At 43.2% G+C, this 17,697-nt stretch overlaps 1 protein-coding gene across 4 annotated transcripts in view; it reads left to right on the forward strand.

Annotated features, from left to right (window-relative positions):
- Window positions 1-272: 272 nt before the first annotated feature.
- Window positions 273-17,697, forward strand: part of Tnik (TRAF2 and NCK interacting kinase) — a 399,376-nt gene continuing 381,951 nt past the window's right edge. For 3 of the 4 annotated variants that reach the window (XM_034499581.2, XM_034499582.2, XM_076932211.1), the window contains exon 1: window positions 460-648. In XM_034499581.2, coding sequence (XP_034355472.1) covers window positions 592-648 — 57 coding nt within the window. In that variant the 5' untranslated portion in view covers window positions 460-591. Of the gene's footprint in view, window positions 649-17,697 lie in introns of all 4 variants that reach the window. The other variant, XM_034499583.2, reaches the window with a different exon arrangement.

Raw genomic sequence — 17,697 nt, forward strand, 5'->3', positions numbered from 1 at the left:
GAGGTTCAAGAACGGCTTTTTAAATTCAGCACCATTAACCCGCAAAAGCTGGGGCGGAAAGGGTGCGTACCCCTCCCCCACCCTGGCTAGTGGCGGAGGGACCCGGTCAGGAAGCGCGGCCTCTCCCCAGTCGGAGACCACGCCTCTCCCCCCCCCCACTCCTCCCAGGAAGCGGTGATAGACAGTTCTGTGTGGTTCTCCACCCCCACCCCCCCAGCTGAGTGGAGGAGTTGATATGTCTCATTATAACAGCCAATGCAGCCGCCATCCACGCACAAGCAAAGAAGCATGTCCCATTTAAATACACCCACGCAGCCCCAGCGCCCTTAGCCGATCAGGGCGCGCAGCCCACACGCACCGCGGCTCCGGGCTTGGAGATCCGCGCAGGTCGGGCTCCGGGATCCCGCGGATCGACGCTCTCGGAAGATCGGGATCGGACTCCTGTTGGGGCCCGGGTGGGCGGGGGAGGCTGGGCCCCGGGCCTCTCTGGCGGACAGCCGCATGAGGACGCGAGCGAAATAGACCAGGGTGGAATTGCCAAGGAAGACGCTTCAGGGTGGTTTTGGTCCATTTCTCCCGCGAAGAGTCGACATGGCGAGCGACTCCCCAGCTCGCAGCCTAGATGAAATCGATCTCTCCGCCCTGAGGGTGAGCCGAACGTGTTTTTGCCTTTCTTTCCTATGGTCTGGGGCTGGGAGAGGGAACGTTCCCTGCCTTCCTGTTCTGATTCCACGGCAGCCGAGGGGTTCTAGGCTGAGCCCCTACCCCTACAGCAGGGGCTGGGCTCCCCTTGTGCTCCTTGGCTGTTCCCGAGGCTCCGCAAGGAAGCTGGTGGGGCTTATGTCAGTTTCATCTTCGATTTGTGTAAGAGCATTAGATGAAAGGCTGGTGTGTGTGTGTGTGTGTGTGTGTGTGTGTGTGTGTGTGTGTACACCCGGGCAAACGTCTCGTGCCAAGGCGCGAGACCCGACTGCTCCTTGCTGCAAAAAGATTCTCCTCGAGAAGAAAGGCACTGGCCCTTCACGTTTGCCAGCTACCTGCAAGATGCCATCGCGAGCTTGCTGTCCCCGCCAGGGGACCCTGCTGCTCCAAGGGAGCAGTAATTGCTGTTCTGGGCTGGTCTTGTAGGTGGTAACTGACTCCCTTCCCGGGTTCTGCTTCCCGTGCTGGGGCTCTGGCTTAGCTCTCACCAAACGCCAGTGTGCACTCACCTTTATCTGTGGTTTGAACTCAGCCCTGCCTATTCCTTCCCTCGGTGACTGTGACCTTTCAGTTTTATGGCTGAACTTCAGCAGGTGAAAGAGACGCTTAACAGCTTCTCCCCAGCACACCGGAACTCCCTAGAGAGACTGTGTGTGTGTGTGTGTGTGTGTGTGTGTGTGTGTGTGTGTGTCTCCCAGGTCTGTGACCAGTCCTTTGTAAAACACATTCCCTTCCCCCAGCCCGGCCGCTTTGCCTTTACCTACTGAAACACCTCGTTCCATTGTACTGAATAAGACTTTAGTGATCTAGAATCCATTTTGCTGTTGTTTGAAAAATCAGACTGCCAGGAATCCCATTGCAGCCTCGACGCTTCCCCACCCCCACCTCTAATCCCAGCACACTCCTTCGGGGAAGGGGGCCGAGCGAGCGTTCTTGCCATTTTAATTAGATGCTGCCTGCCAGGAAGGGGGTGAGGAGGGGTGGTGGCAGTGGCAGCAGCAGGCATCTGAGAAAGATTGGACACCAATCTCAGTTCGACTAGTTTCTTCCTCTCCTGAACTAAAAATAAAATAAACAGCAAATGCATATGGTTGATGCCCAGAGGGTAGGTGAGACCTAAGAGATGGTGTCTCATGTCACCCACTGCCAGTAGGGGTGGAAGTTCAGTGGTCTTCCAGAACACATTGTTAGATGGATGCTAAAATCTTGAAGCCATTTACCTGTGTCTACAAAAGCTCTTTCTGCCCTTACCTTTCTCTACAGATATTTTAAGGGGCTAGATACCTGTCTGATGGAAGCGATACTTTTTCTTCAGGCTCTTTTCTTCCCTCTCCTTGAATCCTTGCCCCTTTCCTTATCTTTTGGTCCAGGAAGGTGAAGATTCAGAGAGACAGCTCTGACTGCCCTTTGAAACGGCCTGTTGTGATAGTGGGGCAGCAAAGGCTCATTCATGCGTGGTTACAGTAAGCTGTCTGTTTCTCTGGTGCCCAAAGGCCACATCCAGAACCAGTGAGTTGCTGAGTGTGGGGGTTGGGAGCAGAGTGGGTGCTTTAAACAAGTGCGGCTTCCTCTTCACCCACTGTGTGTGCTCTTTTGCTCCACTTCTGTCTGGGAGTTGCTAAGTGTGAGTTAATCAGGTGGACCAGACTTGGGGAAGGAGGAGTGGCTAAGAGGTAGAGACCTGAACAATGAGGCAGGCTTGTGATTTAGCTGGGCAGGAATCTTAACTCTCCCTGGTGTGATTTTTAAGTTAAGGGGTGGGGAGGGGGACTGGCTTCTGTGGGCAAGGTTTTCTGAGATACCAAGCACAGAACCTGTCATCAGAGCACCTTGATTCACACTTGAGGAGAGCCGGGCTCTGCTATGTGTATTTGGAACAGATATCTTTGTATGATTTACTGAGATTGCTCTTTGTCACTCAGGATGCCCAATGAATTCTCTGCCTGCACTGGGGTGTGCAAAGAGCTAGGAAACCAGCAACTCCCAGTGTCTGGGGAGCTACCGGCTGGAAGGCTTACATGCAGATGGCAGACAGTTGTACTCAGCAGGCCTGGGGGCTTCAGGCAGTCTTGTGGTGGGCTAGGTGTGCAGGTAGGTTCATCTCCAAGGGCTAGTAGGTGATCCCCACAAACGAGAGCCTAGATGGAGTCTGGGAGTCTGCCGCCCCAGATGTGGAGAGGTTGGTTCCTAAGCTTGCAGAAATGTTCTTCTGAGGAAACCCTGACCCTGAAATGCACCAAGGTCAGGGGTGCAGCCCTGCCAGCCCTGAGGACCTCCCTCCCCCCATGGCTCTTTAATGTATACAATCAATGCTCTGTGTAGGCCCTGGGCTTGGTTGTTTAAGAGAAAATCCTGGCTAGAGAGGCCTTTCTCCTTCTGACTTTGGGGGCTTATTGTTCTCAGCCAGTGATCCCAGACTGGGCCCAGTCTAAAATTCCCCCTAGTAGGAACAATGCATAATACAGACCAGAGCAACCGGTACCAGCCCTGTCATTTAAACCACACAAGATTTGGGTGGGTTTTTGTTGTTGTTGTTGTTGTGATGGTGGTGGTGGTTGTTTTGTTTTTGAGTCAAATGAAGTGGGGTTTTTTGATTAGAAAATAATTAATCAGAATTCCATTTACTGAGCCCTCATCTCAGAGTTCAGGAAGCTCAGCTAAACCTTGAGTGTTAGGTAGGGGGTAGTTTCATAGATGAGAGCTGGGAAAAAAAATTGTAGAACACTGGACCATTCCCATAGTGTAACACTCGGGAAACTGAAGCCAGAGAGGTAAAGTTTGTTGTCCAAGGTCACACAGCCAAGGGGTAAATAAAAGTAGCCAGAGTACGGTTCCTGACTCCTCAACCTGTTCTCTAAGACACATCATCTGTAGCTGGAAATGAAATCAGTGAGATGTTTTCTGCTGATGGGGAGAACAAGAGAAAGATATCACTTGACAAGGGGCATGGATTTATTTATTTATTTTTTTAATTTTTTTTTTGTCTTGAGAGTGAAAAACCTGCTAGACACAGGGAACTTATCAAATCAAATGACCAGAGCTATCCAGCACCTTTGGAATTTATCTTGCCTAGCCTTCTTTTAATCTCTTCTTCGCAGGCAAATAGAGATCTAAATCATGTAGGACAGATGGTGTCCTGCACGGATAACCTCTCTCAGTAACCCGTCTCCATCTGAACATGTCCCAAGGGGTCCGTCCAGACATGCACATTATTCAGATGCCTCTGTGTGTGAGGTTTCTGGTGTCCACACATGCTTTTTACAATTGCTGGAGATGCGGATATTACATATAGTATTACGGACATAAATTCTATCCATGTGGGTGTATGAAAATGTGTATGCATGCGCACAGACTACTGCAAACAATCTTCGTATTCAGACCTGGGCTTGAGTCATGCTTGCTTCAGACCTCACTGTATTAAAAGATGAAATTATCCACCATGATGCTGCATTGCCTGTGAGGTGAGCTCAGCCCGGAAAGCTTTTTGAAGATGATCATGTTTCTGAGCTGGAGCACACTGGCTGTACTCCGCTTGCTCCATGGCATCAAACACTCAAGGTCAGGGGTTCTGACCTCAGACTTACAGCTTGGGGCAGGACTCAGACATACTTTTCTAGCTGAACAAAACTAGATGACTTACACCCGTCTTTTTCCTCCCCCCTCATGCCTTTCTGGGCCTAGCCACTCTCTTCTTCCTGAATCCCTGGCCCTCTTGTATGTGTGTGCAGTGTTTGCGTATGTAAGTTGGTACACCCGTGTGTTTAGCTGGCATGTTTGTGTGTGTGCATGGCAATGTGGAGACCAGAGGTCAATGTCAGGTGCCTTTCTCTATTTCTCTGTACCTTATTTTTGTTTTTATTTAACCTTATTTTTTTTTATGTGTTTGGGTGTTTTAAATTCAAGTATACCTGTGCACGACAGCATCCTTGGAGACTGCAGAGGCCAAAAGTAGATGTCTTATTCCTTGGAACTGGAGTTACAGATGGTTGTGAGCTGCCACGTGAGTGTAGGGAATCAAACCCAGGTCATCAGAAAGAGCAGCCATCTCTCCAGGCCTCTCCACTTTACCTCTTGAGACAGGTTCTTTCACTAACCCTGCAATCCAGTGATTGAGCAAAACTAGCTTGTCTCCAAGCCTCAGGAATCTTCCTGTTCCCACCCCCCCAACCCCCAAACCCCTCCATCTCCTTATAGTCACTGCTACATACAGCTTTTTGTGTGTGTGTAGCTGCTGGGGATCAAAATTCAGTTGGTTTTGCCAACTGAGCCATCTACTTCTCCATCAAATTCCAGATGGAAGAGTCAATCTCATCGGGAAAGCTCACACGCACCTTTCGACTGCACTTAGCATGCTTGTGCTACAGGGGCTGGGGTGGTGAGCTTTTCCTTTTCCCTCCTTACAAGTTCATTAAGGGCCATAGAGTCTTTTGAATTTAGTTATCTCTTTAGTTGAACAAGTGATTGGATGAGTGACTGAACAAATGAATGAGTATGTGGATGAGTGAACGCATTAGTGAATGAGGTGGGCTGGTCACAAGCTCCCAGGCTTCTTGTGCACATCCTATTAGTTCTGTGACATGGGGCATGCCTAGGTGTCAGCAGCATTGAGATGGAATGACAACTGCATGTCTTCATCATCCTGGATTCTAAAATCAAAGGCTTTATTGCACAGCACTTAGGTCACAAGACAACGTACTGATACGCCATTAGATAGAATTTTATGGGAAGCCCACCAGCGTTTGATTCCAGTGACTGCACCTTATGAAAAGGCCGAAGGACAGTTGTTGTTGTGTGTGTGTGTGTTTATCTGTTTTTGTTTCTTGAGACAGGTTGTTAAGATATAGCCTAGGGTTGTGTGAAACTTACTCTGGCCTAGACGGGCCTTGAATTCTGAATAGTTCTGCCTTCACCTCTCGAATGCTGGCATGACAGGTATGTGCCACGTCATCTAGTTCAGAGGGACATCTTTTAGAAAGTGTGCATGTGCACATGTGTCTGTGCATGTGGAGGCCAGAAGTTGATTTCAGGTTTCTTCCCCAATTGCTCTCTGTGGAACAAGCCTCTTTTCAACACCACTGAAACAGGCTTTTATCTTATGTGCTCATTTGACCTTGACTTTCTTGGGTCCTCAGTTGAGCTTGGGTCTAGAGTAGACGGCCATTACAGAGGAGCAAGGCTCGCCCAGGAGCCTTTTAAAGGCTATGGTTTCTAGGCTAGTATCAGTCAACAGCCTTATTCATTATGGCTCTCTCTCTTTCTTGGCTTGCTTCCTCTTCTGTAAGGATGATCCATTATTCAAATGCAAACACCTTTATTACATCATGTCTTTTCTTGGTTTTTCCTTTTTCCAAAGGGGATGGGAAGGGAACGGACACTTATATCTCAGTGCTTAAAACCTGGTCAGAGATCTCTTGGGTCTTAAAGAATTCTTGAAACATTATTAATTCATTACCCTAGAGCACTTAATTAAATTTGGTCTAAAATGAGATTTTAGGAAAGTTGCATGGATTGATGACAGTATCTTAAAATGGCAGAGCTCAGCTATCTTCCTCTGGATGCATTTGTTGCTTTTCCCCGACTTTGAATGGGTTTTTAGGTTTTTGTTGTTGTTGTTTCTCAATGACATGGCCTCCCAATAAGATAGGATGCAGTGACAGCTATCAGAACATCAGTGCTATAGGCAGAAGCACGTTTAGTGTTTGTTATTAACTGGAGTAATCTCTAATGCAAAGTCTAATACAAGTCTTGGTTTGCTGTTTGCATAATTATCTGCTTAGAAGATCGTGGGATATTTCATTGATGAAAGAATTTCAAGTGCTTTTCTTCATCAAAGTAACACACACACACACACACACACACACACACACACACACACACACACACACACATCTCTAAGGCTCTTTGAAAGCTTATATTCTGAGTCTTGGCCCTTCTTTCTGCTCTAGAATTAGTCTATACTCCCAGCTTTGATAGGCTCCTCTTTCAGTGAGAGCGGCCCCTCAGGGCTGCTGTCACTGAGTCCTGGCAACCGTGCCCAGCTGAGTGCAGCCATCCTCTGTGCTGACAGAATTTGGGATAGCTGGAATCTGAGAGATGTTTCAAAGCCACATTACTGCTCCCATCCTGGGGGCAGGGTCTAGTTTTCTTAGGGGTGGGGTGTAGTTCTCTTAGAAGAAAATCTGGTTTGTTAGCATCCTGCTGAGAATGTCAAGAATATCCCCACGATATTTTTTGAGTTAAATGTTCTTCTGTGCATATAAATGTGAGGTTCCTATGGAAAAGATAGGGACCTGCTGGATGGTTTCTCCCATTCTGATGGTGAGGATATTTTTCTTCAGAGAGAGAGATTCTCCTTTATCTCTTCCTATTTGAACAGGCTGAGTCCAGTTATCCCAAAAAGATACCCTGAATCTTGATAATACACCCTCCTCCACTCCAAGCATAAATATTCTTTCTGAATATCTATTATAAGAGCCTCCACGTCTCCACTCTTCTCTGTAGCTACTGTGATGACAAGACCCTCCTCCTATATCTCTACAAGAAGCCTTCCCCTTACCAGCCTTATCATGGCATCCACATATGTCTTTTTAATACATATTTTCTTTCCAGTTGTTTCTTTGTACCAGGTCTTCCTTGACTTCCTAGCCTAAGGGCCAAAGCTTACACTTTAGCAAGTGTCTAAACTAGTTGCTATGCAGCTGAATCTCCCAGCATGCTCTTTACCTTTAATGGTTGCCACTGCCACAAAGAGCATTTCTCCCATCTGATGGAATATGTTCTTCATGGCACACCCTACCTAATTCTTCTTGAGGTCTTTACTTTCCCAATAACAAACATATACAGTTATGGTTTCCTAACAATTGTCTTTGATTTTTCTCTCTTAGAGTTTCTCTCTACCACGTACAGATCTCACCAGGTACCTCTCTCATGGTACTCAGTACCGTCTTAGCTTAGATCTGCTAGACAACAACTTTCCTGAAACAATGTATATCATTGCTCCTCTGGGAATCTCCTCCAGGGTCTTTCACACAGCAATAAATAAACACTACATGGACAAATGTACAACTGACAGTCCTTTTAGAGGGTCTGAAGGCGGTGCTGCCTAAAGAGGTTATAGAGACCCCAGAAACAGCCCCATTCTGGTCATAGCACAGTCTCAGGGAACATGCACTCCATTATGTACTGTAGGTGACATGACTCGGGGAGATGTCTCTTACGGAGGGAACACCTGTTACAAGCACAATTTCAAAAACACCAACCATGAGAAATACAGTGCCATGTTCCATGTAGGAAAGCCCTTGTTTGTACAATAGTCTACCATTTCTTTATAGTCTGTCTTGAGAGATTTCATATTTTGAGCATTAGAGCCTAAAGGCTGGTGTGTGTGTGTGTGTGTGTGTGTGTTTGTGTGTGTGTGTGTGTGTGTGTATACTTATTCACATGCACATACACATGTGCAAGCACATGCATGCTCACACACACAGTCTTTTTTTTTTTTTAAAATATCCTTGTGATGTTTAGAACAGCTATTTTTATTGAAAAATAGTAACAGGTAGGAAGGGTCATACTTCTGGGAAGCTTTGGGAAGATGACCTTGAATTTTTATCCTGACAGAGATAGCAATGGGTAAAAGGCATCTGGCAGATGGTAGAAGGTCTATGCTGGTTGATTTTTGTGAACTTGACACAAATCTACATATATCTGGGAGTTATAATTGGGAGGAAGAAATCTTTGTTGAGAAAATGCCTCCATAAAATTGCATGTAGGCAAGTCCGTAGAGCATTTTTCTTGACTTACAATTTATGTGGGAGGTCCCAGCTCACTGGAGGAAATGCTCCCCCAGAGCCAGTGGTTCTGGATGGTGTAGGAAAGCAGGCCAAACAAGTGTTGGAGCAAGCCAGCAGGCAGTGTTCTTTATGGCCTCTGCTTCAGGTATTGCCTTGGCTTCCCCCAATGCGCTCAGATTATGTAAGCCAAAGAAACCCATTACTCCCCAAGGCTGCTTTTGGTCATGGTCTTTGTCATAGAAATGGAAGGCAAAGTAGAGTAGACTCATGGTACGATACCTGAGCATCTTTGTGACATGGCCATGGCTTTTTCAGATAGAACAATCTCAGTGAGCAAGGCAAAGGCAACAGTCTTTGAGGGTGTAGTCTTGGGGGTAACTCATTACGTCCTGCTGTCTGGTCTGTAAGTCAGGTTAGCCCTAGTCAGTGGGGAAAGGCGACACACAGAATCATGCTGCCAGAGACAAGCATCAGCAAGTGCCCTCCAGAGGCTGCCTGCCACACACACAGAGGTTTTCTTTGATGCATTATCTCTTCAGACTGTGAGAGCAATGCACTGCCTAAGGGGCAGGTCTTTGCTACACAGCTCTAAGTCACCCACCCGTTGACTATTTAACCCAGGCTTTTGTTGTCTTTAAAACATTTATGATTATTTTGAATTAAAAAAATATGCGCACCACACCCAAATGATGCTTTGTTTTTAATGAGATCTTGCTGCGTGTTTACCATTATTCCTGGTGTTTAGAACAGTGCCTGATGCAGGGAGCATGATAAATACTCATTAAGTAAATATTAGCACAGTTTATGAAGTAATTATTTTGTATGTAAAGGATCACATTTATTCATATTGCTTCACACACTGAAAAAAATCGGTGTGCCAGTTGCTGATAGAAATAGAACATAAGACAAAGCCAGCCGATCACTGAAGTAAGAAAGGATGAAAGGACGATCCACCTCTCACTGTGTTTGGATACCTAACTGTTCACACGTCTGTCTATCAATCTTTCTATCCAGGGCTTAGTGCATGCAGCAACTTAACTTACCTCTTTTGTAAGTGTAGGCACCGGACCTCAGAGAAGATGCTTCTTTTGTAGAATGAATCCCCCAAAGCACAGCTGGGGTGCTGTTATTCTATGCCACTCAACTGGTTTTCGAATATTCGAGCCATCTTAGAATATCTGTTATTCTTACAATACAAAAATAAACTTGGCAAAGTGTGTTCACAGAGATTCTGGCAAAGTTGCTTTTACATATAAATAAAGTATTATTAATTGTTAACTGCTCAGATCTATGTAACTATAGGGCAGAGGAAAGCACAGCTTAGTCAACCAGTATAGATAAGGAACTACCTATACAGTGGTACACGCTCACTGATCAAAGGCTAAGGCAGAATGATTACAAGCTTGAGCCCAGTTTGTACACACAAGGGAGATCCTATTTTCAAACAAAAAAAGTTGGGGAGCTGAGGGTTTAGCTCAGTGGTGGGGTACTTGCTTAGTGTAAGCAAGGCTCTGGACCTCATCTCTCTCTATATATAAGCAAGAAAGAAATTAGCCAGATGAATGAATGGCTAATATTTATGTGCCAAGGATTTAACTTTAGGAACTTGAATATGTGTAGGAGCCTAGCCCACTTGTAATCGCGATGAGCCAGGGATTCCAGCATCCAAAATTACAGACTAAATGTGAACAAAGACCACTGAATTGTTGAACATTTCTTCAGCTGAAGAAACAAAGCTTTCTCTTCATGTCATTCTATCGACAACTTGTGATCACGGTAGCAAATTCTGTAACAGTGAACAAGCGGAGAGAGTTTCCATACGGATCTCATGATAAGCACTGATACACTTTGAAATTCGGATTTGTAATTTTTCCTACGTATAGGTAAGTACATAGCTTTAAAGGAATTAAGATGATATTTTATACATTAGCTGCAACCTGTCGAGTAAACTTGCTAGTCATCAGGGCCTCCTGGTGCAGGTTTGTAATCTCATCTGTGTTGAGGGCCGAGGCAACAGGATCTCGAGTTCACGGTTTGCCTAAGCTATTGAGTAAGTTCAAAGCCAGCATAGTCAGCTTTCAAAATACAAAGTACAAACATGGCTGAGGATAGAGTGCGCAGGCAGAGCTTGCTTAGCACATGTAGACAAGGCACTCAGTCCCTTACTCACAAAACAAGCAAGGAAACAAACTTAATCACTAAACTTCCCCCATGCTGCTGCTGATCGCCTATCAGAGAGTTTGTAGACAATTCTTACTTATGGTTTGAATGAGAACAGCTCCCATGGGCTCATAGGGAATTGTACTATTTGGAGATCTCTCTCTCTCTCTCTCTCTCTCTCTCTCTCTCTCTCTCTCTCTCTCTCTCTCTCTCTCTCTCCTTCTCTCTCTTCTCCTTGCTGATCCAGATATTAAAATCTTGACTCCTTCTCTAGAACCTGTTTGCCTGTGCATTGCCATGCTTTCTGCCGTGACAATCACGGACTAAAGCCCTGAACCTGGAAGCCATCTTAAATAAAATGTTTTCCTTTACAAGTCACCGTGATCGTGGTGTCTCTTCACAACAATAGAAATCCTATTACAGGGTATTTTAAAAGTTCCACAAAATCGACAGAATTCTGGCATATTAGTACATGGAAAATCATTGGGACGTTCCTTAAAATGTTAAATTATAGAATTATGATTCGATTCAGAAATGTACTTCTAGTATATACCCAAGTGAAGACAGGTATTCATACAAAAAAATGCGTTGACTCTTTAATGTAGCGCCAAGAAAGAGACTACTCAAATCTCCCATCAGTTAATGAATAAGTAATACACAGTTGATCACATGTATTAGACAGTTTTTATTGTCAACTTAACTCAACCTAGAGTCACTAGGGAAGAGGGCACTTAAAGTGAATAACTTCCCAGATTATATTGGCCTGTGGCCATTTCTGTTTTGATTGAAGATTGATGTGAGAGGACCAACTATGGGCACTGTGGGCAGCACCATCCATAGACCATGGGTCTGGATTGTATAAGAAAGCATGACCCAGTGAGTAGGTTAAGACAACATTTCTCCATGGTTTCTGATTGAGTTTCTGTCCTAGCATTTCCCCAATAATGGACCATGACAGAGAAGTGTAAGTCTAATAATTTTCCCCTAAGTTGCCTTTGATCATGGAATATCACAACAACAAAAAGCAAAGTGAAACACTATATACAGAACTGCTTTCAGCAATAAAAGAAAGTGATGATTGGTGTTAACATATGGATGAACATTAGCCTAGTTAAAAACAAAGTCACACCACATGTTGTATGACTGCACTTCTGAGAATCTTCCAGACTAGGAAAACCATGGAGAAATAAAGTAACTTAGTGATTGCTGGAGCCAGTGGAGGGAGGGAGTGGAGAATGACCACCCGTAGTGGTCTAAATGGTCTCGTTCTCAATCATCTATGCAAACACAGTAAAAGTCACCTGCCCACTTCAATAGAGTGAATTTTAGGCAGTTTGAGTAAATCTCAAAAAACTACCCTTATTAAGAAAACACACTCAGCCACAAAGTTGGTAAAGATCTCTGTCTTTAACAGTTATTTATTCTGCATGATCAATCCTGTTTCCACAAAGCCCCTAACCACTTCATCTTTCATATTATTTTGAAACATCATATCATTTCATTTATAAAGATTTTAGTATTATCCTAAAAATTCTTATCTAGAACCGATATCACAACTAAAACATTTAATATGTAATAGACCAGTCAATGTTTAACTTTATAACGTTGTTTGTAGACTACTTAGAATTTTATTATAAAGAGGCATCATGATATGTAATTCCTTTTTTTGTTTGTTTGTTTGTTTGTTTTTTGGAGACAGGGTTTCTCTGTGTAGCCCTGGCTGTCCTGGAACTCACTCTGTAGACTAGGCTGGCCTCGAACTCAGAAATTTGTCTGCCTCTGCTTCCCAGGTGCTGGGATTAAAGGCGTGCGCCACCACTGCCCGGCATGATATGTAATTCTTATTGATGACGTTTGAGGCTGTTTCAAGCTTTTCCGCTCCTATAAATAGTATTTCAATAAGCATCTTCTTTTTATTTTTTTCTTTATTCTTCTTTCATATATCCTGACCTCAGTTTCCCCTCCCTCTTCTCCTCTCTGTCCCTCCCCCATCTTCCCTTTCCCCCTGATTTAATCCTTCTCCTTCCCTTCAGAAAAGGGCAGGCCTCTCAGGGATATTGACCAAACATGGTATATCAACTTACAATATAAGACTAGACATATCCCCCCTCATAGTAAGGCTGGAAGAGGCAACCCAGTAGGAGAAAAGGGGTCCCAAAAGAAAGCAAGAAAGTCAGAGACAGCTCCCACTCCCAGGGTTAGGAGTGCCACCAGAACACCAAGCTACACAACCATAACATATCTGCAGAGGGCCTAGGTCAGACTCATGCAGGCTCCATGACTGTCAGTCTCTGTAAGCACCATGAGCTCTGCATAGTTGATTCTGTGGAGTCCTTGGCCTTCCTGGCTTCCTCCCCTTTTTCTACAGGAATCCCTGAGCTCCCACCTAATGTTTGCCTGTGGGTCTCTGCATCTGTTTCCATCAGTTGTTGGATGAAACCAATCTGGTGATGACTATGCTAGACTCCTGTCTGCAAGTATAGCAGAATATTGTAACTTTAATTTTTCAAATCTTATTTTTAAATGATGGTTCTTAAGTGCTTTAACCTCCCTTGTAGCCTACCACCTTCCAGGGGTAGTGGGAAAGAAAGGATATGGGGGGTGGATCGGGAAGTGGACCTGTTTAGAAAGGTTCTTTGAAGCAACTCGCATCTGTGTTGTCTGGAAATTGGCAGTTCAGTTCATAGGTCAGCATTGGCATCTCATCTACTCACAAACACCTCACAGATATACCAGCAATCCAGTTTGGTAGAGTCATGTTAACAACAGTGGTGACATGACTTAGCAAAGACAGCCAGGCCTCAGCCTCAGCTTGAGTTAGCAGGAGGGACTGACAGGAACACCAGGAGAAAGTCTCAGCTGTGCCTCTCTCAGAGAAGCAAGGATCAGTGAACATGAGATACCCACAAGCATTGTACAACTAGTTGTACCAACAAGCCAAGAGCTCTGTCTCCATCACTCCATGGAGTCCTATTTATGCCCTCCAAACATCACGTGTCCTCTGTATGCCTTGCCTCAGCCTGGCTCTTGCTGCATCACGTGCATCCCATCAGCCTGAGTCTGCAGAGTCCAGCAAATAAAGCTCAACTATGCAATGTAAGGTGGACCAATACATGCGTGTTGTTAATAAAGAATCCTTCATCGTGTGTCCTTTCATGTGTTTGCTTTAGCAGAACATCCTCTCTCCATGTCATAAGTGAAATGTTCCTTCACAAGTTTGCTTTAGTCTTTTACACCTGAGTCTACTTCATAAAAACATTCCTTCATGTGTTTACCCCAGCAAAACACCATCCAGCACAACTGACTCTCCAAAGAACTTCCACTTCAGAATATCATTAGGAATCATTTGATCCTTCGTTTGTTTGTTTGTTGTTATTGTTGTTTTTGCCAAGTATACTTGGTTCTACCCTAGGTCTCTGGGTTATCCAACATCTGGTTCCTGGCCCTTCTAATAGTGTCAGGGATGGGCTCCCTCTCATGGCATGGGTGTCAAGTTGGTCCAGTCATTGGTTGGCTCCTCCCACAAGTTCTGTGCCACCTTTACCCCGGCGCATCTTATAGGTCAGACAAATTGTAGGTTGCAGGTTTCGTGGCTGGGTTGGTGTCTGGATCCCTCCACTGGAAGTCCTGCTGGTCACAGAAGATGACTGGTTCTGGCTCTGTATCCCACATTACTATGAGTCTTCACTAGGGTCACCCTTGTGGATTCCAGAGGGTTTTCATTACATTAGGTTTCTACCTTGTCCCTGAAATGTCTCTCAATTTCAGTCATCTTTCCAAGTACTCTCTCATTCCATGTGCTTTTCCTAATTCCTCCTGTTCCCATACCCACCCACCCTTGGTCCACCTGCAGAATCTATTCTACTTCTTCTTTCTATGGAGATACAAGTGTCCCCTGTTGAGCCCTTCTTATTCCTTAGCCTTTCTGGGTCTATGGGCTGTAGTATGATTACCCTTTACTTTCTAGCTGATATCCCCTTTTACATGAGTATATACCATGTTTGCCTTTCTAAGTTTGGGTTACCTTTCTTAGGATGATTTATTTTTCCTACTTCATCCATTTGCCGGCAAATTTCATGATAGTATTTTTTCTTAACAGCTGAGTAATAACTCCATGGTGTAAGTGTACCACATTTTCTCTATTCATTCTTTAGTAGAGGGACATCTAGGTTGTTTCCAGCTTCTGGCTATTATAAATAAAGCATCAATAAACATGGTTGAGCAAGCACCCTTGTAGGAGTGGCATAGCTGGGTCTTGAGGTAGACTGAGTCCAATTTTTTGAGAAACTGCCATACCAATATCCAATTAACTGTACAAATTTGCACTCCCACCAGGAATGCAGGAGTGATCCCCTTGCTCTACATCCATGATGGGATGAGCTGTAGCTTGTGGTTTTGATCTTAGTCATTCTGACAGGTGGAAGATGGAATTTCAGAGTCATTTTGATTTGCATTCCCTGATGGCCAAGGATGTTTGAACATTTCTTTAAGTTATTCCTGACCATCTGAGATTCCTCTGGTGAGAATTTTCAGTTTGGATAGATCTGTACTTCAGTTTCTAGTTGGAGTATTTGGTTTGTTGATGTCTAGTTTCTTGAGTTCTTTATACATTTTGTATATTAGCCTTCTGTCAGATGTGGAGTTGGTGAACATCTGTTCCCATTCCGTAGGCTGCATTTTGTACTATTGACTGTGTCTTGTACCTTACAAGAAGCTTTTCAGTTTCATGGGGTCCCATTTATGTACTAATCTTAGAGACTGAGCCATTGGTGTTCTGTTCAGGAAGTTGTTGCCTGTGCCAATGTGTTCAAGGCTATTTCCCGCTTTCTATTTTATCAAGTTCAATGTATCTGGTTTTATATTGAGGTCTTTGATCCACATGGACTTGAGTTTTGTGCAGGGGGATAAACATAGATCTATTTGCATTCTTCTACATGCAGACATTCTGTTAGATCAGCACCATTTGTTGAAGATACTTTTTTTTTTTCTTCATAATTTTGGCTTCTTTGTCAAAAGTCAAGTGCCCATACTTCTGTGGATTTGTCTCTGGGTCTTTGATTTGATTCCACTGATCAACCTGTCCATTTTTGTGCCACTACTATGCAGTTTTTATTGCTATTGCTCAGTAGTACAGCTTGAAATCAGGGATGGTAAATAAATACCCCAAGAAGTTTATTGTACAGGATTGTTTCAGGTATTGTGCTTCGGTTTTCCATATGAAGTTGAGTAGTGTTTTTTCAATGCCTGTAAAGAACTGTGGTGGAGTCTTGATGGGGATTTCTTTGACTCTGTAGATTGCTTTTGGTAGGATGGTCATTTTTATTATGTTAATCCTACTGATCCATGAATACATCCTTTCATCTTCTAGTAGCTTCTTCAATTTCTGTCTTCAAAGACTTAAAGTTATTGTCATATGGGTCTTTTACTTACTTGGTTAGAGTTACACCAAGATATTTTATTTATCTGTGGCTGTTGTGAAGGGGATTGTTTCTCTGATTTCTTTCTCAGCCCATTTTTCATTCATATGTAGGAGGGCTACTGATATCATTGAATTAATTTTGTTTTTTTTGTTTTGTTTTTTGTTTTTTACATCAGATCTTTAACAGACTAGTAGAATTAATTTTGTATCCAGCCCCTTTGCTGAAGGTGTTTATTACCTGTAGAAGTTCTCTGGTAGAAATTTTGAAGTCACTTATGTATACAATCATATCAACTCTGAGCAACAACTTTGACTTCTTCCATTCCAATGTGTTCCCATAATCTTTTTTAGTTGTTTTCTTTATCTAGCTAGAACTATATTTAATAGATGTGGAGAGAATGGTCAGCCTTGTCTTGTTCCTGATTTTAGTGGAATTGCTTTCTCTACATTTAATTTGATGTTGGCTCTAGGCTTGCTATAAATTGCCTTTATTGTGTTTAGGTATATCTCATCTATCCTTAATCTCTCTATAACTTTTATCATGAAGAAATGTTGGATTTTGTCAAAGGCTTTCTCAGCATCTAACGAGATGATCATGAGGGTTTTTTCCTTTGAGTTTGTTTATAAAATGACTTACATTGTCAGATTTTCTTATGTTGAACCATCCCTACATCTCTAAGATAAACCCTACTTGATCATGGTAGGTGATCTTTTTGATGTATTCTAGGATTCAGTTTTTGAGTGTTTTTTCATCAGTCTGTAATTCTCTTTCTTTGTTGAGTCTTTATGTGGTTTGGGTGTCAGGGTTACTGTGGCCTCATAAAATGAATTTGGCAATGTTTTTTCTGTTTCTATTTTGTGGAATAATTTAGTATTATTAATATTAAATAATTTAGTATTATTATAGTAATAATGAATAATTTAGTGTTATTAGTAAAAAAGTATTAGCAACAGCTCTTATTTCAAAATCTGATAGAGTTCTGTGCTAAAAATGTCCATGTTGGAAGTCTTGGAATGAATACACACACACACACACACACACACACACACACACACACGTTGTGAGTCTTTTGATGACTGCTTTTATTTCTTTGGTGGCTATAGGTCTATTTAAATTGGGCCTTTATCTAATTTTGGTAAGTGGTATCTATCAAGAAAATTGTCTATCTTTTTTTTTAGATTTTCCAATTTTGTGGAGTATGGGTTTTTGAAGTATGAGCTAACCATTCTTTGGAGTTCCTCAGTGTCTGTTGTTTTATGTCTTTCTATTTATTTCTGATTTTGTTAATTTGGATATTCTCTCTTTAGTGTGTTTTAGTTAGCTTGGATTAGGGTTTGTGTATCTTCCTGATTTTCTCAAAGAACCGACTCTTTCATTGATTCTTTGTATTGTTTTTTTGTTTCTATTTTATTGATTTCAGCCCTCAGTTTGATTATTTTCTGGTGTCTACTCTCTTGGGATGTGTTTGTTTCATTTTGTTCTAGAGTTTCCAGGTGTGCTGTTAAGTTGCTATCATGTGATCTCTTCAATTTCTTTATGAAGGCTCTCAGTGCTATGAATTTTCCTCTTAGCACCGCTTTCATTGTTCAATGCACATTTTTATAAATGAGCTCTTCTGTTTCCCTTTC

This window comes from Arvicanthis niloticus, chromosome 4, assembly GCF_011762505.2.
Source record: "Arvicanthis niloticus isolate mArvNil1 chromosome 4, mArvNil1.pat.X, whole genome shotgun sequence".
Taxonomy (NCBI): Eukaryota; Metazoa; Chordata; class Mammalia; order Rodentia; family Muridae; genus Arvicanthis; species Arvicanthis niloticus.